The sequence below is a fragment of the Erpetoichthys calabaricus genome, chromosome 1 (genome assembly GCF_900747795.2).
Source record: "Erpetoichthys calabaricus chromosome 1, fErpCal1.3, whole genome shotgun sequence".
Taxonomy (NCBI): domain Eukaryota; kingdom Metazoa; phylum Chordata; class Cladistia; order Polypteriformes; family Polypteridae; genus Erpetoichthys; species Erpetoichthys calabaricus.
Genome location: NC_041394.2, coordinates 30,973,792 through 30,996,248, shown reverse-complemented (window position 1 = coordinate 30,996,248; position 22,457 = coordinate 30,973,792). Strand labels below are relative to the sequence as shown.

General features: G+C 39.3%; 1 protein-coding gene across 3 annotated transcripts in view; it reads left to right on the top strand.

The window, feature by feature from the left end:
• The window catches only part of ccdc9 (coiled-coil domain containing 9), a 62,884-nt gene extending 40,762 nt beyond the window's left edge, over positions 1–22,122 (top strand). The window contains exons 10-16 of one of the 3 annotated variants that reach the window (XM_028797237.2): positions 1,482–1,663; positions 2,821–2,879; positions 6,240–6,360; positions 6,884–6,965; positions 8,618–9,551; positions 20,493–20,564; positions 21,619–22,122. In XM_028797237.2, the coding sequence (XP_028653070.1) occupies positions 1,482–1,663; positions 2,821–2,879; positions 6,240–6,360; positions 6,884–6,965; positions 8,618–9,551; positions 20,493–20,564; positions 21,619–21,623 (1,455 nt within the window). In that variant the 3' untranslated portion in view covers positions 21,624–22,122. Of the gene's footprint in view, positions 1–1,481; positions 1,664–2,820; positions 2,880–6,239; positions 6,361–6,883; positions 6,966–8,617; positions 9,552–20,492; positions 20,738–21,618 lie in introns of those variants that run through there. The other 2 variants (XM_051936276.1, XM_028797244.2) reach the window with 2 other exon arrangements.
• The last annotated feature ends 335 nt before the right edge of the window (positions 22,123–22,457 follow it).

Here is a 22,457-nt window from a genome sequence, read left to right as displayed (position 1 = left end):
TTCGCATACTTAAAAGCTCAAAGGGCACGTATTGATTTTTTTTATCTGTCTCTCGCTATCTCTCTCTATCTCTCTCTCTCTCTGTCTTCCTGCTCCTGACAGAGGGGGTGTGAGCTGCCGCCTTCAACAGCTTTGTACCGGCGGTGCTTCGCATACTTAAAAGCCAAAAAGCCGTATTGATTTTTTTTTTGACTGCTTGCTTTGCACTCCTTTGAAAAGGAAGATATGTTTGCATTCTTTTAATTGTGAGACAGAACTGTCATCTCTGTCTTGTCATGGAGCACAGTTTAAACTTTTGAAAAAGAGACAAATGTTTGTTTGCAGTGTTTGAATAACGTTCCTGTCTCTCTACAACCTCCTGTGTTTCTGCGCAAATCTGTGACCAAAGCATGACATTCTAAAAATAACCATATAAACATATGGTTTCTACTTCGCGGATTTTCCTATTTCGCGGGTGGCTCTGGAACGCAACCCCCGCGATGGAGGAGGGATTACTGTACTATAAATGTACACCGGCTGCTACAGATGCAAATCAAATGTATGTGTTTATTGTATAATATTAACAATAAGAGCAGCTCACTACTGAAAACGGTAAATATAGGAGGCAGTCAGAATCGAACGGAGGACTCTTGATTACAAGTCAGCATTTCTTACCGCTACGCCACGGAAGCTGTTGTATCATCCTTGAACCTTTTAGTGTTTATTTGATCTTTGGACTCCAGGCTTCACACATTATATAGTTTATGCCTACATTTTATCATTTATTACTAAAATATGAAAAACGTTTCTGTTTTAACAATGTGTTTACACAGACTATTGTAGAAATGGAACACACATGAAATGCATGTGTTCCAAATAACGATCTATTATTTCCACTCTAAAACTCCAGCACTTCACTCTCAGATAATCAAGGCATGAGCTAGGAGAACTTTTTGCACGTTCTGCGGCGGTGGGGGGATTGAATAGCAGGCTGCTTGTCTTTATCGGCACATTTACAGGACAAAAGACGCTGACAGAGAGGTGCGAAGGGATTTAAGGTGGGCCGGATTTGAGTTTTTTTTGTGACTTTGGTAATTCTAGTGTTAAGGAATGCCTTAAAGAAATGTTAATGTTTGTACTGTGCCATCTGTTGGAAGGACTGAGACATAGCAACCAAGGACCCATAGACATTTATCCTTTTATCAAGGTGGATAACAAAGTATTGTTCTTTTTTTTTTTTACAACACAGTTTAAAGCATTTAACTTAAGGTTTTCCCTTTTTTTGTTTGGTTTTGTGTACCTCCATTGTAGTTATAGTAAGGTGATTAAAACAGAATGGTTATTTTCACAAAGCTACTGCAGAATAGGGTGCTCTTGCACACTAAAAAAGCAATCAGGTTTTTTGCATGTATTCATTTGTTGTTTTTGACTGTTATATTTTAGTCTGTTTCCTTTTGTCTGCAATATTGGATCAATTTCCACAATTATATTTTTAACCTTAGAACCGACGTCCTGTTCCCAAAGTATCTTCTGACATGACCATGTCCATGACTGGCAGGGAAAGGGCAGAGTACATGCGATGGAAAAAAGAACGAGAGCAGATTGATCAGGAAAGGCTGGCTCGTCATCGAAATGCAACGGGGCAGTGGCGACGTGAATGGGATGCTCAGAAATCAGATGGCATGTGAGTATCTCTGGTTTCTGGTCATTAATGCAACTTCTATGTTTCTGAATAGACTCTTGATTAATAATAGTTAACATCTGTAGACAACCAAGAAAGAAATTAAACAGTGGTGTGGTATAGCGAGTCTTTGCCCCAGAAGAAGCGGTTGTTTTATAAATAAATAATTAATTGGCTGGCCTACGTGTGAGTGCTCATGTAGTTGTGGGTAGTTGGTGGAGTAATTGGGGTGACACATACCTTCGCGATTTGAAATGCTATGCTTGTGCCTATGGAGGCATATAAGAAAGAGCCGGCACAAGAAAAGGGGGAAGAAATCACGTGGAGAATCGGAAAGGAAACAAAAAAAAAAAGGAAGTAGGGTACAAGATGGACAGAGAAGGCAGGAGTAAGAATTAGCTGCTACAAGTGAACGATACAGAGAGAAGGCAGACAGCCGGGAGGAAGTCCCTTAAGGGAGCATGTGGCTGATGCTCAGGGAATCTGCAATCTGGAAGCTATAATGACTCGCATGCACTGCTCAGTTGGAGCAACTCACCAGAGATGGGCAGAGTGGCTGCAGGGGAATGAGAGGCTCAGTGAGGCGTCCTGCAGGTAGTGCCATGGTCCGCAGGGATGCAAGCCTGGCAGCAGGAGTCTGAGCCTTGGTGTGGTGCCTTGCTTGGAGCCAGAATTGGCTACAGGGTCCTAAGCCTAGGAACAGAGCAGAAGGTTGCCTGAACTGCTGGTTAGGTGCCTCCTTGGCTGTAAGGACCTGCTTACGGTTAAGACAAGGAGATGTCAGTGTTTAAGGACAGATTCCTGCCATGTTTTTAATCTTGTTTTAAAGGATTATTTATTTGACTGATTTTAACCAGCAATTTTATGTATTTATTTATTGAAAAGGTAGCACTGCATAGTTTTTGGACACTTTATTTTTGACTTGAGTTGTGCACTGTGTGAGTGTCCTCATCTCTAAGGTAGGTTAGCAGCAGTAGTGTTTTCAAGAGGCAAGAGGAAGGACCCGGTAGTGTGGGGCTGACCCGCACTATCACAAGTGGTCAATACGCTTTTAGAAAAGAGCTGCATTTTATTCTATGTTTGAATATATTACTTTGCTTATTTTACAGCTTTGTTGTTGTTGGTTCTTTGATCTGATGCTATTTGTTCAAAAACCACAGGTTCAAAGAAGAGGCTGGAGAATCAGTGGGACAAGGACAAGACCAAGACAGTTGGAGAGGTGAACTTTTTTGTTGTTTAGTTTTTATTTTTCAGGAGATTGTCTGTTCTGTTGTTGAAAATACCAGTAGAAATAGTTGGGAGGTTTAATCTCTTCTTTATCATGAAATTTATAACATGAATACCTAATGTCAGACCTGGCAGGCTACAGAAACGATTGGTTTTCATTATAATTGGTATGGAGTACTTTGCATTAGTAGAGAACTTCCCTTCTGTCCTTACTAGGGGGCTCCGCCCCCTGCTGGCTTCGCTCGCCAACCCCTGGTGTTGGGAAATGACAAAGAGTGTGATGTATGAATGAGATGTAGAATAGTGTGAAGGTGTAGATGATGCATATAGAAAGCAAACAATAAAGTGTGTGGCACAGTGTAAAGGTTTATTGGAAAAATTCTTTGTAAACGCCGTTTAAGTGTAAAAGGTAATTCCAGGTTAGAACTTGTAAGGTCAATGAAGATGGTCATTGTCGTGATCATAGTCAACTTTGTCAGAGCTTAGAAAGAGTTGTGTTTCTCCAGGAAGTAATGCAATGACTTGGGTATTTATGTTTTACACATTAATATTTTTTGGACATAATATAGTGCGTTGTGTTAAAAGGGACATTTGGTCTAATGAGATTGCTGTTCCAAATATCTCTGTAACTAAGTCGTCACAGATAAAGGCTTGAGGAATTGTAATAATATCTGGGTGAAGTCTATCTGTATTGGTGAGTGTACCATCTCCCAGTTGTAATAACCAATTGTTATGATCTGGATCTGGACATCGCATGTTTTGTACTAACTGTATCTTTTGAAAGCAATGCCAATTGTCTGCGTATTTTAAGGTGCACTGAACAATAGCTGAGTGCATGGCATGTGGAACAATAGCTAAGCACTGTCTAAAATCTCCTCCTAATAAAAGTACCTTTCATCAAAAGGGAATATTATTATTCATCAACGTTTGTAGAAGTTTATGAATGGTGTTGAGTAAGTGACTGGATGCCATTGTACATTCATCAATAATTAACAGTTTTGCAAGACGGATATAATGTGCAGTGCCACTGTTCATGTTCATAGTGGATACCGATTTGTAGGATCTATTGCAGTTCATAAAGTTTTTACTTTCAGGTACATCGTTAGTTAGAAGCTTCTGTAGATATTCATGATATGAATGTAAAGGAGGCAGTCTAATTTGACCCTTTTGACAACAACGTGTAAATGTATTACTTGTATTGCCAGTTGTTTCTTCAGGGAAGTTAAGTGAATGACAATGATTGCAAATGACATTCATTAATCCCAATGAATTTTCCTGAATAGTGGACTCATTATTGAACGCGTTGTCAGCTAAGTGGCATAAGCGTTTAGCAGGTGTCTGTCGTTGATGTCCGTGACCTGTATGTTTTGCTTGTGCCGTTTGAGAGGCGCGTCGTTGTATGTCCAGTATTTGGGACGTGGTGTTTTGGAGCTGTAATCGATTTGCCTGTGCTGTGTGAGAAGCCCGTTGTAGTTTACGGCGTGCTTTGTTTGTATTGAGCCTTGCCCGTTTTTGTATGTCGGTCAGTTGAGCTTTCTCTTTTTGGAGCCTTGCCTGCTTGTTTTCCGGCATTCCAGATGCGCGGTGTAGACCTCTGCGTTTATTTATTTTGTCCCTTCGCTGTCGTTTCTGTATGTCTGAGACGGGAGGTGTTTCGTTTTGAACCCGTGCCTGTTTCGATGCAGCACTGTGAGACGCGCGCTGCATGCGTCTACGTTCATGTTGTACCCGTGATCGTGAATTCATGACTTGTTTGTTCTTCAGCGTGAGAAATATGGATAAGTAATAAGGAGGATCGCACTCACTGTTAATATGGAGCCTTTTCTGCGGTTGAACGGTTAATAGTGCCACATTGTAATGAGATCCACCTATGCTGCATAGTGTGAACGTATTAAGATGACGTATGTTTAATAGGGACGGTTCATTTAGAAATGGGGCTTTGTGTGTCATTTGTTATTTATGTTAGTGTGGTCGTGGGTCTGAATCGTCGTTTTTGTGTACGTTTCGTGTGCTATGTCCGTAGTCTGTCCCGTTTTGTGTCCAATGGGTTTTGTGTGGTGCTCGCGGCTTCTTTTTTTTTGTGTGGTAGGGGCTTGTTGAATCCTCCTCTTTGTGTGTGTCCCGTTTCATGTGCAATGAGTTTTGTGCACAGCGCCGGCGTCTGACTCCTTTTTTCTGTGGTCTGACTCTTTTTTTCTGTGCGCGGTGCCTCATTTCTTATTTTAGGTTGCATTCCATCCGGTTCCGGTTGCTTGCGGGGGGTGGGGGCTCTGGATTTGTGGGGCGCATGCGCAGTACGTCTTTTGCGTCCACGGCCCATTGCCGGATGTCCCTGCGTCCATCCAGTTTATCATTCTCGGTTAGTAATGTGGATAACAAAAATACATATTTAGGTATAGGTTTAAATGCTCACATATTCATGTAGTTTAGATGTTGTTTAAAAATTCTTCAACCTTTTACTGTTATCCCCAGTCAAACTCAATGATTCTTCCCCCTTACTGAGCACACCCTGGTGGGTGCCCTGCTTACCATTCCTGAATTGTGAAATGCTTTAACAGAGCCTTCTTGACACTTCTTTGTGGCCTCATTGAATTGTGCTTGCACAAGGGTTTAGTTTCATCATTAGCATGCCATTAACTTTCAGTGAAATGCAGTGACCCTCATGGCATTGTTATAAGAAATGTGTGAAAACTGAGGGTTAGGGAGGCAGCAATCTGTTCCAAAGGTTTCCCCTATGATGGGCACCAACCACATTTTGGCCACTAATTCTAGTCTTCTTGAATAGGAAATGTCAGCCAGATGCTCCCAGGGCAACCTCCTACATCCATCCATCCATCCATTTCCCAACTCGCTGAATCTGAACACAGGGTCACGGGGGTCTGCTGGAGCCAATCCCAGCCAACACAGGGTGCAAGGCAGGAGCCAATCCCGGGGGTAGGGCGCCAACCCACCACAGAACCTCCTACATACTTACTTAAATGTATTTACTCCTACATACTTACATTGTTGATTTATTTTCACAGAATAAATTTCAAAACCAGTTGTTTCAGCGTCTTTGGCTTTATATTATTTTGCACTGAAGAGAATAGAATATGTATTTGTGTATGTTTGGCATCTCTCTTATTGGTTTCACTTAACTGTGTCCAGATAAATCTTGTGTGACATGAGTCAAACATTATTCAAAGTTATTGTCTGTTATACCAGCATTTTTATTACTCTTTAATATTGTTTTTGTATCAGTATGCTGCTGCTGGAGTATGTGAATTTCCCCTTAGATAGATAGATGGATGGATTAATAAAGTATCTATCTATCTCTATCTCTATCTATCTATCTCTATCTCTCTATCTGTAGATGATGGTAGACCTCGTCACAAAGCGCCCACGTTTGGAGACTTTATGCCTCAGAGCAAAATGAGAGAACCAGTCAAAGGACGATCCCAAAGGAAGGGAAGGGGACCAGCAAATAACTACAGGTAGGGTTGTTGGATTTCATTTTTAATTTATTTGGGCAATTTAAATTTGTAGTTAAGCTTTCTAAAATTCTCTTGTCTATTTTTTGGTTTCAGAATAGTTTGTTTTTTCATAATTTATAAATAGAAATGAGCAGAGTGGGCAGCAGTTTGGCTCAGCAGTCAAGGCTGTTGCCTCAGACTGCTAGAAAATCTGATTTTAACTTCAACCCAAGCTGCCATGCGGAATCTGCACATCCTCTCCGATTTCCCTTTCCACATCTTAGAGTCATGCCATTTGGATTAACTGCTGGTTCTACTATCTGGGTATATTCACGACTGTAACCTAAGATGGACCAATGCCTTTTTATAAGTTGATAAAGTTTTATAAATTTAAGTTTGCTTCTTTTGACAAAGGTTTGTGTCCCTGAACAGTAAGGTTTGATTAAATGAGTGAAGGAAAAGACATAGCTGTCATCACATCGTAACACGTTTGTTTGATACAGATTTTGTCCCCATGTGTAAACTGATATTTTCATTTCAACAGTATGCATGACAACCGATGGGTTGAGAATGAGGAAGACAAGATGTTGGGAGAATTAAAAATGGAAGATTCTGCCTGCAAGAAGGTAAAGTGTTTTATGTGTGCAATGGTGTGTATTTATTGAAGTTCGAATGGTCTGTCAGCTGCCATTGGTGTCCTAGGAAAATAATATAGCATCCATAACATTGCATATTTTAACACAATTTTCTCTGAAAATGCAGTAATCCGTATGAAAATAATAAATATCTTGCAAGTTCAGCGTGATTTAATCTGACTTTGGATTTCAGTGAAGTTGCTAAAGTTAACTTTCTGACAGCTTGTCCAATACTTAAGAGATTATAGGTTAAGCACATTTTTTTCTCTTTACTAAGATAAATGTAATGGGTGTGATTTCTCCATTTCCTGCCATTAGCTAGATTCTCTGCAGTTTCAAAGTGCTATAAAATAATGATAGAACATAAAAACACTAACACTGAGGTAACATTTTGTAGATGAAAAGATGTTAGTAAAAATCAATACATACATCTTTTATCTACTTGGCAATAATGTACCCAAAATAACATGATGATGATTTTAGTCAATTGATTTTTTTTTTTGCCCCAGATCTACAATAATACCGTGCAGCATTAAAATAAGATAAAATTTAATTACAGTAATCCCTCACCTATTGCGGGGGTTACGTTCCAGAGCCCCCCGCGATAGGTGAAAATCCGCGAAGTAGCGACCTATATTTATTTTATTATTTATACATATTTTAAGGCTTTATAAACCCTTCCCACACTCTTATAAATCTTTCTCACTCTCTTGTTAACCTTTCCCACACTCTTATAAACACTTCCTATGCTCTTAAACACTTTCTACATTCTTAAACACCGCAGACCAACACTGCACACTGCACGCAGCGATCAGACGTCGATCTGTCTGCACTCGCTTTGTGAAGGGGGGCAGCTGAACTCACGCTGAGCAGAAAAGGACTTTGTGCTGCTTCTGCCAAAATGCCTGCTTGCCCCTCTGCGGGTTTGGAAGGAGGAGGAGTGTGTGTGTGTGTGGTTTTGTGAGGGCTGAACGCACGTTCGCTCAAAGCCCCCCTCCCCGGAGGCGCAGTTCGCATTGTCAAGGGGGTGGGGAGCTGAATGAACGCTAAGGAGAAGTGGACTTTGTGCTGGCTTTGTGCTGCTTGTCGCTCTGCCTGTCAATAATTTAAAATCCTGTACATCACCAATTTTCCTGTCTCACTGTCTTGTCTTGCGTGAAGTTAAAATGTTTTATAATAGTGAGATGTTACTCATATCCTTAGCCCGACATCCACATATCATATGTGTTAACAAAGTGTGTTTTATAAGTTTACATGTGTTTAAAGCATGTGGGATGGGTATTTTAAGGCTTAAACTATAAAAATGTTTGTTTATATGGTCTTTCTATATCGCGGATTTTCTCCTGTTGCTGATGGGTCTGGAACATAACTTCCGCGATAGGCGGGCAATCACTTGTATTTAAAAACCCGCAAAGTCGTGAATCCGCGAAAAGTGAACCGCGAAGTAGCGAGGGATTACTGTACATAAGAGATGCATAGCAACAGTTTAGGGAAATTTTGAAGTGTCATCCTGAATGTGTTTAATATGCTTTCCTGTAATCCTCTGGTTAAAAATTACTGGCATAAGAGTCGGTGTGCAATTCTGTTTTTTTTTTTTTCTAATATTTATATAATATATATTTTTTTTTTTTTGTATGCAACAGAGTATCATGCCACCTGAAAGTGCTCCTGAAATAGAAAGCCATGAAGATGATGAAGATCAGTGGGAGGATGAAGAAGATGAAGTAGTAGTGGTAGGAGAAGGAGATGAAGAGGAGGAAGAGGAGGCAGAGCAGCAGGAAAAGTCCTCAACATCTGTTCCCATATCCTCTGCAGAAACAAAAAAAAAAGTCGCACCAGTTTCTGTCCCAATGACAACAAAGGTGAAAGAAAGACCAAAGCCTGCAAGAAAAAGGAAGAGTAATCCTAAACTGCAGATATCAAATGTTCAAAGGTCTCCGGCATGCCAGACATCTTCAGAAACAAAACCACCACTGAGCCCATTTTCTCCTCAGGATTGTCCCCAGGGTATGAGCTGGGGAGACCAAATGGATCTGCAGTCTCCACGCAGTAGTTTGGGTGATAGCCCTCTCAGGTTGGATAGCACTGGGGAAGGCTTTAGCCCTGGCAAACCTCAAAGGGAGACTGAGGAAGTTGTTTCTATAGAAGGAAAGATGGATCAAACAGACATTTCAAAATGCCACAAGCTTAAGGAGACAAGTGAAACTGTGTCTGTTTGCCCTGAAGAGGAGTTTATAGAGGCAACTGAATCTTTTGTAACTGAAGAAACAGATAAAGTTGATATTCCAAATGTGGAAAATGATGCACACAATGAATCTCCAAAGGAAGAGGAGGGCGTTGATAAGCAGTTAGATAATATAGAGACTGTAAATAATGAAGTTGATATTCCAAATGTGGAAAATGATGCACACAATGAATCTCCAAAGGAAGAGGAGGGCGTTGATAAGCAGTTAGATAATAAAGAGACTGTAAATAATGAAGTACTTGGCACTCATAACAATGAGGATGAGAACAGCAATAATACTTTTAAGGATGAAATGAATGAGTCTCCTGATGCTCTGCAGAACACTGAAACAGGTACTTTTCATTTGTAAATAGTGCAAATTTAGTTACTACTATGCAACACATCATTCTTATGCAGTAGTACACATACTGGCACATGTTCCCCCTTCTAGCCATTCTCCTTCTTTTTGTCCAGAATGTCCAAAGGGGTAACTTTTATCCCTTGTGTTTTATACACATTATTTCTTGATCATCAGAAAGACTTTATGAAAATTTAGAAGAAAGACTTGATTTTTCAGAGGAGCTTGCAGCACTCCCTATCCCTTGCTCCTAGTGCTGGCAATAGTATAGTCAATTTTTTTTTTTTTCAGGCTGCACATTAATACAATGTTTTAATGTATTTTTATAGTCCTGTATTTGAGATGTTACAGTAGACAGTAACACGTTAGTTTATTTACTGCAAAAATACATATATTATTCATTTACTATTATGTAATAAGACCTTAAGAAACACTCCTTGGGGTCTTCAAAACAAAAAGCATTAATAAAGTGTTTATTCATCTCTGCAATGTGTCATACTAACAAAACTTCACTTTGGAGTGGTGTGAGGTGGCTTAAATGAGACATATTTCTCTTGATACTAAATATTCAGTATACAACCAGTGAATCCTTCATATTAACAAGTAATTTGACCAGCATGTTAATATGCTGCCCTGCACAGAGATGAATAACTGATCTACTGATGTTTCTTAAGTATTATGAAGACCCACAGAAGCCATTGTTAAGGTCTTGCTACGTAAGTGTACTTTTGAATAATGGATGCATTTTTGCAGTACCTAAACTAAAGTGTTACCCAGTTGACATTTTACACTAATCAGTGTTGTATGTAGATTATGTATATCTATAAAAGAGGCGGTGGCATGTTCAGTCATTTGCACACCACAAGGTCACTGGTGGATTGAGCTGGCAGAATAAGCCCAACATTTCATCACACAGATCATCGGTTTTGTCTTTATTCTCTCCTCCACTAATACCTCTAGTGGGTCAAGAGTGTATCCCATAAGCGAGCCTGTCTCCTTAATGAGATTCTTGATTAAGTGGCCTGTTTTGAAGTGAAGTTATTGCCCCAAAACACCAAAGTATAGAAAATCTCACTGCCCATCACAGAGTTACTATATAGGACATGTAAAGGATGTCACTTATGACTTTAAAGGAGCACAGTCTCCCAAGGACAAACAGTCTGCTCTGCCCTTTCTCATACAGTTGCTCTGCTTGCCTCTCCCTGAATTATGACTGGGTGTAGAGACTGCGTAGTGCATCTTAAAGCAATAACCTGTTCCTTGGTTTTGCTGATGTTGAATTGCACACAATTTTCAAAGTTCTCCACTTGACTAAGAAATCTATCTCACCCACCCCTTGCCTATACAGTTGATAGGTGCAGAATCATTTGAGAATTTCTACAAGTGATATGACCTGGTGTTGTATATATACTCTCAGCTATGTTCCATGTGATGCTCTAGTGTTACTTGCGTCCACATCAGAGACATAGTCCTTCAGCCTCGCAAATTGAGATCTGCCTCATAGATAGGCCATTATCCAGAATGCCATAGGCCCATTCACCTGCCTATCTCTGAGCTTATCCTTTTAACAGTGATTTCTCTATGTTGTTGAAGGTGGTAGAGGAATCAAAAAAACATAATCATCACAGTTTTGCTAGCTTTATAAGCCTAAATAGCTGCATCATCCACTCCAGGCTTTGTCCAATAGCTAAGGTACAGGGGATTCAAGTGGACTTTCACAAGAGAGTTCTTACATTCCATAATCACTAATACACCAGCAATTTTTTTTTTGTTTTGTTTTGTTACCCCATGTAGTTTGTAGTGGTTGCCGAGAAAAAAATGTCTCATTTTCATGCAGAACCAGAGAAGATAGTTTAATATAATAGAACGTAGAGGTGACCAGTTCTGTCCAGTGGCAAACTATATGAAAAACGCCCATGGAAAAGAAAAGTGATTCTCGCTTATTTCGTGTCACATAATCCACATGTTCATCATGCATTACTATGCTCAAAACATGCAAAATGAAGATGGGACTCATGGTCAGTAAATGAGGGGAAGAGGCAGATCATCAATTCAAAGGTGGAATATTGTGGGAATATTTCTATTCTGTGTCCCAGAAGTAGTTACAGAATTTTAGCAAAAAAATGCATGTAATTTGTACATTTTAAGCATACAAATGGATGACAAATATGGATAACCATCATGTGGATTATGTAACCCTTTAGAATTTTGTATTTCTTTTTTCCATGGGGGTTTTTCACATTGTTTGCTATTGGGTCAGAATGGGTCACTATTATATTATATTATATTACTAGGGGGCTTTGCCCCCTGCTCGCTTCGCTCGCCAACCCCTGGTGTTGGGTAACCCGAAATACATTGATGTATATATGAGATATATTGGAGTGTAAAGGTGTAGATGATGAACAAAGGAAGTAAAGAACCCATAGCATGGCACATTAGAAAGATTTATTGGAATATTTCTTTATACACAACATTTGTAGTAAAGATGGTGTGTTGTCCTTGAATGAGTTTCCCTTGGTATGGAGTATCTACAACTTTAACTTTAATGTCAGATGAACGCCGAACTCTTGAGAAGGCTACATAAAGTTGTCCATGTCCAAGTACAGGCTCAGAGAGGTATATGCCAACTCTGTCCATGGTTTGTCCTTGGGATTTGTTGATCGTCATGGCAAATGCAGGTTTAATGGGAAATTGGCGTCGTTTAAGTGTAAAAGGTAATTCCAGGTAAGAACTTGGGAGGTCAACTGTAGGAATCAAAACAGTATTGTTAGAATGTGATCCTGTAAGTACTTTTGTAGACTTAGCTAATGGGTGACTGTTTATGACTTCAGCGATGTTTCTCATTATCAGCTCTGTGTATTGCTTATTTTCAGGAAGGGTCTGCCATTGCCAGCTGGTGGCCTGATATTTACCCTGGATGCAAAAGGAAATGAATAGGATCCAATGCAGTCCATAAAGTTTTTACTTTTGGGTACATTGTTAGTTAGAAGCTTCTGTAGATATTCAGGATATTCATCTAAAGGAGTCTAACCTGACCCTTTTGATAACAACATGTAAACTCATTAGTTGTATTGCCAGTTGTTTCTTCAGGGAAGTTAAGTGAATGACAATGACAGCAAATGATATTCATTAATCCTAAGGAATGTTCATTAATAGTGGACTCATTACAGAATGCGTTGTCAGCTAATTGGCGGAATTGTTTAGCGGCTGTTTGTCGTTCCTTTCTTTGCCGTTTATGTATTGCCTCTGCTGTTTGAGAGTCGCGTTGTAGGCGCCTGCGTTCATTAATTGTATTCAGGTGGGCTCGTTTCTGTATGTCTGTCAGTTGAGATGTTTCGTTTTGGAGCCATGACTCCTTTGGTTGCGTTGTTTGAGAAGCGTGTTGTAGGCGCCTGCGTTCATTGTTTTTATACAGGCGGGCTCGTGTTTGTAGCCCCGTTAGTCGAGCTCTTTCTTTTTGGAGCTGTGCCTGCTTTTCTTGCGGCATTTCAGACGCGCGTTGTAGGTGCCTGCGTTCATTGATTTTATCCAGGTGGGCTCGTTTGTGTATCTCCGTCAGTTGTGGTGTTTCGTTTTGAACCCGTGCCTGCTTTGCTTCCGCAGTTTCAGATGCGCATTGTAGGCGTCTATGTTCATTGTATTTGTCCATGCGGGCGGGCTCGTGTTTGTAGCTCCGTTAGTCGAGCTGTTTGGTTTTGGAGCCGAGACAGTTTTGCTTCCAAGGTTTCAGACGCGCGTTGTAGGCGCCCACATTTAATGATTTTATCCATGCGGGCTCGTTTTTGTAGCTCCATTAGTTGAGCTGGATTGTTTTGGAGCCGTGACCGTGACTCCATTAGTTATCTGCTGTCTACCGTTAGTAATATGGATAATTGCACTTACTGTTAATATGGAGCGTTTTCTGTGGTTGTACTGTTAATAATGCATCACTGTAATGGGATTCACATATGCTATATGGTTTGAACGTGTGAGGATGCCGAACGTTTAATACGGAGAGTTCGTTTATTCTTATTACCCGGACCATGCTGTGTAGTGTGGACGTTTAGTTCAGAAGCGCGTTGTAGGCGCCTGCGCCTTTCGTACTTTCTCGCGCCTTCCGTACTATCTTTGTGGACCTTTGCGGACTCCATAGTGTCTTCCGTTTGACTCTGGGGTGCAGTGCAGAATCCTCTTTTCTGTGTGGCGTTAGTTGAGCTATTTCGTTTTGGAGCCGTGACTCCTTCATTAGTTGAGCTCTTTCGTTTTTGAGCCGTGACTCCTTCGTTCGCGGTGGATCAGACTTCGCTTGCGGTTTATGAGACGCACGCTGTAGGCGCCTGCGCACTATGTCGCCTGCGTCCATCGCCGTGTACCTGGGTCCGTGCCTTCCGGTTTACCATTCTCGGTTAGTAATATGGATATATTATATTATATTATATTATATTATATTATATTATATTATATTATATTATATTATATGTTTTTTCTCATTCTGCATGGGAACATGAGGTTAAAAAATTTCATGCCCACCACAACAAACTACATGGGATAAGTAACATAAAAAAAATGTTAAAAAAAAAAAAAAAAAAGTAATTTTTGGGTTGAGTGTTTCCTTTTAAGGCTTTAAATCTTAAACAAGTGATAGTGGTAATGTTCTAGCTTCTGGCAGAACCAAGGAAAAAGTGACTGTTCACCAGTCACTACAGGTTTTGTTGAGGGTTTTTCATTTTTCCTCTTTTTAAAGTTCCCACAGTGCCACTGTGCAATACAGGAAGAAAGAGACACACTGTGAAGTATGTGCTTCTCTGTTTTTGCTTTGATCATGTTACCTTTTCTGCACAAAGAATTCACAGTTTCCATATATGTCAAGTATAGATCAGCCTTCAAGTGCGCCTAACAGCAGCAGTGTAGCTATAAGAGACCCACACACTGGCTTGCTCTTTCAATTGAAAGGTGGACTCTGCTGACCTTTCTGCTTTTAAAAAACTGGGTAATCCTAAGTTTTTATAAAGTAACAAATTACACAGTGATTTATATGAACTAATGAAGAGTGTGTATTATGGATGATTGAACTGCACTCCTTGTCTGAGATATTGATTGAGATGTCCCTTTATTTCACTGCCTGAGATAATCAAGGGGGTCACACTGTGAAATAAGTTTATAATGTCACAAAATACTACCTCTATGCTCCTTATTACTGGCTAAAATGCGTTCAAACAAAGATGTTAATGGAGACTATGGAAGTTGGGCAAGTTTCTTTTGTACTTTGTAAGTACTAGCGTATTCTCTGCACTTGTTACAGTACTTGTTAAGAAGAATGCTCACAACGAGGAGTATTGTTTAATATTTTTAAATTAAAGTTTTTTTATAGAAAATTATTTTGGGTTGCAAACTGTTTTAGCAGTAGCCTGGTATCTTTTTGCGTCCTTTCTTGAATTCCAATATGGTCACTGCCCTCATACCTCCTACCATATCAGCATGAGTTACTTTCTTGTTAGCTCTCTCATCCTCTACTGAAGATGAGAGTGTTATTTCAGCTGGCAACTCCAAATTGGTTGTGCCTGTGTTTGAAATTTTTATACCGTAAACGTTATTAAGGTAATATTTAGTAATAAGACAGTAATTGGAGATTGTCTAATCTAAATAAGGAATGGATCTAGTCCTCAACATTTAAGGATTATGATTAAATGAAATTTGTAAATTAATTTTCTAGGTCTCGGGGGCATAATAAAGCATTCTTTTTCATTTAATGAGACTCTAACTATTGTTATACAGGATTTCACCTGGGAGAATGTTTTAGAAGGAACTGTAAGATTAAATATATAGATGAGAACAGACATGGCATGTCATAACTTATTCAGTTTCAAGTCTATCATGTGCACATAGTTCCTAGTGTATATGGTGCAATGAAATTCATACCCGCTTATCCAGAGCAGGGTCGTTGGGGAAGCTGGAGTCTATCCCAGCAAGCACTGGGTGCAATGCAGGAATAATCCCTGGATGGGGCATCACAGTCCATTGTAATTGATGTCCAGTGAATAACCTGAAATGGTACAAAGGTAAGCAATGCATTCCCAGAGATTAAAAAAAGAGTTTGGAATACCAAAAACTAAAAAGTAATTTTTAGAGTTACACAGAAATGTCTTTGTCGGGGAACAAGTAATGGGTTAACAATTTACAGCTTTTCTGTGGCACTGGAAGTTAATTAAGCCTTAAAGGCCAACGCAAACAATCCCTACATGTGTCCCAACTTTGTTGATTACCCTCTTGTTTGTTTTTAGCCTCTGGCAGTTTACCACTTGCCTTTGTGCCATTTCAGGCGATTCATTAGACATCAGCTGCTTAAATTTCATTAACTGTTGTGGAGATAAACAGACCCTGAATCTACATGTGCAATTGCCAATGGTAGCTGTGTACCATTTGCTAGATGGAAAGAACAAGAAAGGCAGCTTTGAAAGATCCTTGAGGTGTTGAGTAATACTCTGCATTTAGTGTTGAAAGAATATTACTGCTTTGGGATTTGACCGTCCAAAATGCTCCATATACTTGGAGTTCTCTGTGTGGAAAAAGTTCTACCAGGGTTATTAATATTAGAATATTATTAAAAGAATCACATACTCCGCTCTAATCTCAGGAGTTCTCTATTTTTAACCTCTGTACAAGCCAGCTTTGCAAAGGCTGAAAACGTAAATAAATTAAATATGCTTTTTTTTTTATCTGTAATCTGCCTAATTGATTGGGAAAAAATAAATAAATAAAACTTTGATCTTTCAAATTTTTGGTAGAATTTAATTGCTTTAAAGATTTGTTAATCTATGATTGTAAATGTATTAGTTATTACATCTTCATTTGTGGCAAGCAACTTTTGTTACCTGTCCTGCTACACTTGCTGAACAAACAGGCCCTAGCCTAATGTTACTCAATTATGTTTACCTCATTTGTAAGTCGCTTTGGATTAAAAGCGTCTGCCAAGCAAATAAATAAATATAAGTGTAAGCTATACAGTACAGACATGCAAAAGAACACCAGTTAGAAAACCCAAGGCCTGCCAGTATTTTTTCCAGTAGTCCTCTACAACTGCAGTGCATAACACATATACAGTTAGACACACAGTACAGCAAAACCCAATACCCTGGTATGCTTACCCTAAACATCATAGCTTGAACAAGTAAACATGATTTTTACCTATGTTCTTGAAATTTATAGTCACTGTTCTGCAACAAATTATTTTAAATAGATTTTCTGCCTGTGTTACAACTATGCACTTTTGTTGTAATATTAAAAAGTTCAACATTATGTGATTAAAACCAGCTAATTAGCCATGATTTGTGTATTTTACTTTGTTATTGAAATCTGCTATGCCTGGGTACATAACATGCATGAAACTGTTGTTCTTTTGTATCTATGTATTTTTTTTTTTTACATTTACAGCACATGCATGTTAAGTGATTTGCAGTGGGCCAGAGAGAGTAAAACACAGCAACTAAACTTTTAACTTTGTGGTTTACAGTCTTGTGATGCAACCACTGGGGTAATGCAGCTTCAGTTATCATCTCAAACTACAAAAGTTATAGGTAATGATCTTATTGAAACAACTACTGATAACTGCAATGAAATGTAAAATTGAGCTGAAATACCTACTAATTTGTGAACACAGGCTTGTCAGTATACTTTTAGGTGAAATAATTTGAAGAATATGTGGAGCATTGCACATCTCAATTTTATTTTTTTTTTTTATGGCTGATCACTGATCTCATTATTGTCTCTTTAAAAAAAAATTATATGAAGAAACCTTATGTTCTATATTAAAGTGTTAACTTTGTATTATAAACTACAGACCACAGGTGTTACCTGTTCATTTTTCATTAACGAAATGAAATTCCGTAAGCTTGTTGTTGTTCAGTGACTATAAAAAGAATAAAATCAAATTCCCTTAAAATACTTACTTTTTTAACTAATAAAAATATATGTATGGCATTAAACAAAACAAAATGCTTCTCATAATTACAAGCTGTCATATTGTTTAATTTTTTTCTCTAAAGTACATATCTAAAACAAAGCTTAAATTAAAAAAAAGTTTTCACCATTTGTCTCACAAAAAATATATATTCTCACACATTGATTCAGTTAAGTGATATTGGCAGTTAAGTGCTGCTGAAATGAAAATATACATGCACTTAAAGATTTTAATCATTATAATTGCACTACAGCTTTTCTGCTGTAAAAATGTGTATTTACTGTATTTACACAGGTTTGTTTTTTTCCCAGTCTATCAGCTACGTCAAATCTTATATCCTGTATGAAACACAAAAGCAAATCAACACAGTGCAAACCCATAAAACCTCAAATGCATGAAAAATTCATAAAATATCTCTGTTATAAAAAAAAAAAAAAAATCTTGGCAGGGAGACGAGACGTGATCTTCTTGGAAGACAATTTGACGTCCCGCAAGAGACATTTTAACATCATGCAAGACAAGGCAGTGAGACAGAAGGACAGCTGCTGTACAGGCTTTTAAATGACCAAATGATTGACAAGCAGAACACGCGCCTCGGCAGCAGCAGCACAAAGCCAGTAGCTGATCCGTCCACTTCTCCTTAGCGTGTGTTCAGCTCCCCCACTTCACGACATGAAGTGGCAGGAATGTAGTGCGCCTCTGGGGGGGTTGAGCAAAGCGATCGAGATCTGATCATCTCAGAGAGACACTTGGACGACACGCAAGACTAGACATTACAACCTTAGGAAGCAAAACCCGTGAGACAGTGACTTTTGAACGTCACACCCTACTTAAAAATAATTTTAAAACAAGTTCCTGGACATCTAACCTAGCAGTTGTTGGAATGCTTTTTAGCAGACACACTTCATGTACTCCCAGCTCTTAAAACAACGACAAGCAGAAAAGCGTAGCTCGCCAGCAACAGCTGCAGCAAGCCAGCAGATGATCTGAGCGCATCTCCTTAGCGTGCTTTCAGCCCCCACCCCGACCCCCCGTCGCCCCTTCACACAGCTAGCTTTCTAGCCAACTTCCTTCTGCAGCTGGCCACCGGTATTTTTACTGTCTATTGTTCATCTTTATTTTTATGCTTCGCTTATTTTTTGGTTGGCCTTGAGCTTGCAAATGTACCCCCTCTTCCACTCTTGGGCTCTCTTATCTTATCATTCCTTCTTCCTTGGTCCTGAAGCTAACAGGATATATTGGTGGCTAGAGCTAAGCTTTAATTAAAAAAGAAATATGGCATGTGCCTTTATTTAACAATTTGTTTAGCATATCTTATTTGCTTGACATGTCTAATTTATACTAAATTTAATGCTTATAGAAGCTGTTAATTACTTTTATGTCTATTTATGCTAATACATAAATTATTATTATTTTCCATAGTACGAGGTGTGATCAAAAAATATGGTGAATGTTTTACAAAAGAAACGTTTATTGTAGTAAAAGATTTACAACTGCTCGTCACCCTCAAAATACTCTCCTCCAATTTGAATGCACTTATCCCAACACTCCTGCCCCTTTGCGAAGCAGTTTTGGAAGTTTTCTTTAGAGAGTGTCTTTAGTTGGGCTGTCTGGATGTCCTCAATGGATTGAAATCGTTTGCCTTTCATGGTCATTTTCAATTTTGGGAATAGCCAAAAGTCGCACGGTGCCAGATTCGGCAGATAAGGTGGATGTGAACACAGCATAATGTTTTTTTATTCAACAGAAATTGTTGTACTAGAAGGAGGGATGTGTGACAAGGAGCGTTGTCATGATGAAGAATGAAACCGTTTCAACATTTTCCTCGGTTATTGATGTTGAAGGACATCTTGATCTTTTCTCGTCTTCAACAGAGTCCGATCCATTATGAAATCGACCAAACCATTTTTAAACTGTCCTAATTGTCGGTGCAGTGTCACCATAAACTGATTTTAACATCTGATAGGTTTCCTGAGCTATTTGCAATTTGAAACAAAATTTCGTGTTAATGCATTGCTCAATATCCACTGTTAACGACAAATTTGAAAAACACACTTGAACTCAACAGTGGCTCACAAACGACTGACAGTATCGAACAAGTAGAAACTGGTCACAAACTCGGCTCTAGGATGGACATGTCAGAACCTGCGTTGAACTGTTTAGCGTTGCTGTTGGATAGTGCTCTGCATCAACATTCACCATACTTTTTGATCACACCTCGTCGATAATGTAAACAGTTAAAAACATTCAATTTCCCAAAGGCTGTTACAATTGTTTACCTCTAAATATGCTAAGAATCCTGTGTGCTCAAATTAGAAGCTGTTTCAACTGAAAATTATGTTAATAATTGTCATTGTTTCACTAAGTTTATTATATAATTCTGTATCAAGTTAATCAGTGGTTGGCGGCACAATGGTGCAGTCGTAGCGCTGTTGCCTCGCAGTTAGGAGACCTGGGTTTGCTTCCTGGGTCCTCCTTGCGTGGAGTTGCATGTTCTCCCCGTGTCCGCGTGGGTTTCCTCCCACAATCCAAAGACATGCAGGTTAGGTGTAGTGGCGATCCTAAATTGTCCCTAGTGTGTGTGTCCTGCTGTGGGCTGGCGTCCTTCCCGGGATTTGTTCCTGCCTTGCGCACTGTGCTGGCTGGGATTGGCTCCAGCAGACCCCTGTGACCCTGTGTTAGGATGTAGTGGGTTGGACAATGACTGACTGACTGACTAATCAGTGGTTTCTTGTCACTTGCCTGTTAAAATATTGCAGTAGGTATATTTTGACATGTTTTGATATAGACAATAAAAGTTACCATAATTCAAGTTAGTCTTTCAAAAAAAAATTGTGTTGGCAACGTAGTGACACCAGCTACAACTTGGTAATGTATGTTTACTGCGCCCACAGTGACTATAATGTGATGTGTTGGTCAGTCTTGGCCATCATCAGCCACTTGTACACCCCCAGTTTATTAGAACTGATGTATTGTCAATGTTTTCTTCTCATTTTGCAGATGAGCTCCAAGTGACCACAGAACCTACATCGGACTGTGTTTCCACCTCTCTGGCCAGCCAGCCTTCTTCAGGTGTGGTTCAGATTACCAGCTTTCAGACTGTGGCTTTCCGTAAGAACTCTCTAGAACTGGCTGAACTTTGAATATTTTGGCTGCTTTTATCCCTGCATATTCCTTTCCTTGAACTGCCCTGACTTCATTTCCTACCTGCCTGATTTGTGACGTTAATGCTGCATTCATAGCGTGAATCCTTATCGCCCTGCATTACTTCTTCCTGCTGCTTGTTTGTGTGTAACCCACCTCTCTGTTTGTCAATTTGGATGAGTAACAAAGTGTAAGCTAACTTCACAGTTTCTAGCATGTTGGATTCAAATTCACTTTCTTGGGAGTAAGCAGTGTCACTTTGTGGATAAACATGGCTGGATTCTCCAGTGCCTGGCTTAAGACATCGACACCTCCTTGACTGATCTTTGTCTCTCGGCTCAGCTGCGCATGACTTAACCCCCTCACCCCCCACCTTCCGACATCACCTTTTTAATGTTTTTAAACTTTTTTCTTGCTGCCTTGTTTGTTCTCAAACAACTGATATCTTCTCCTTTGGGGTTACTTTAATAAGGCTTTTACTGTATTTGCAGATTTTTTTTTTCCATTCCCCATTGCCATGGGGGCTTTGGCTGCCTTTTATTCTCGTAAAGCTAATTCACTTCCTCTCTAACTGCACTTTTGGTTGTCAGCCAGTAGATAAATTACAGGCATTATAAGCATAATGGGTCTTGTTTAGATCAGAATTTACCAGTAAGCTGTAAGTAATGTAGAGCACAGACTTGAGTGTTTTTAATTATTTGAATATTGTGACTTGTTTCACCATTTAAGCTTTAAGTAAGGCAGAAGAATGCTGAGGTTAGTGGTAGCCAATGAATCCATATGTCTACTTCTACACTTTTGATTACTGAGAGTCCACCTTGTAAAATCTTAAACTTGAGTTAAGGTAAACCTATTCCTTCTTCACTCTGAATAATAAGTGCCACTGAGCAGACCTCAGATGTAGGTAGACCTTTCACTGTAGCTGCCCACATCCACCCTGCTAAGTGATGACTTTTTAGTAACCCCTGTTCTCTGTCGGCAGGTTGAGGTGAGAGTGCTGGGAAGGAGACGCTTGTTACCTGTGATCCTATGTTCTTGTGTAATTGTAAAGCAGAAGATGACATGCTACTCTTTAAAGTAAAGAGTGCAGCTGACTGATGTCTGGCAAGTGCAGATCCCAGGAAGAAGGGACGTACTGGTCGGGTTGAGTGTTTTTGAGTGTTTATTTTTTTTTCTAATTATTAAGAAAATGAAAGATAATAACATTTGTAAAGAAACCAATATGCCCTTTGTTACATCTTTAAAAGTGAGTGGTTTGCTTGGTCATATGTGATCTATATCTTTATTTTTTGTTTTGGTACATTTTATTTTTAAATTTGATTTTAAGTTTTTTCTGTACCTGGGTGGGGAGGGGGGAGAAATAAGTAGGGGTCTAATTTGTTCAGTATTAATACTGCAAACCAAAGCACAGTTTCTTTTTCTGCACATAGAAAAGAGTTTTCTTGTTTCCTATTGGAGGAAAATAAAAAGTAATAATTTTATTGTTTCTTTTTTTGTGTTAAGCTCGCATTATGTTTTCTTTGTTTTTGCTTCATATCTGAAGGTAGGTTATCAGCCGTTTGTCCCTCTTTCCATGATCCATGATAATGCAGATTACCATTGTTTAGCACAGCTGTTCCAGTATTCTCACATGTTGAGGAATTGTTGGGTGAAGAGTCTTGCTTCGATCCAGGGCTGGGAATTGACCTGGCGTCTGTGTGGCTTAAAGGCCTGCCACTTTAGCCTCATAGACAAGTGGAACTTGTTTTGTGCTCACTAAAGGCCCATGTCAACAACTTTTCTAGCATTTTTTTCAGTTGTAGTCTTAATTTAGATTATTTT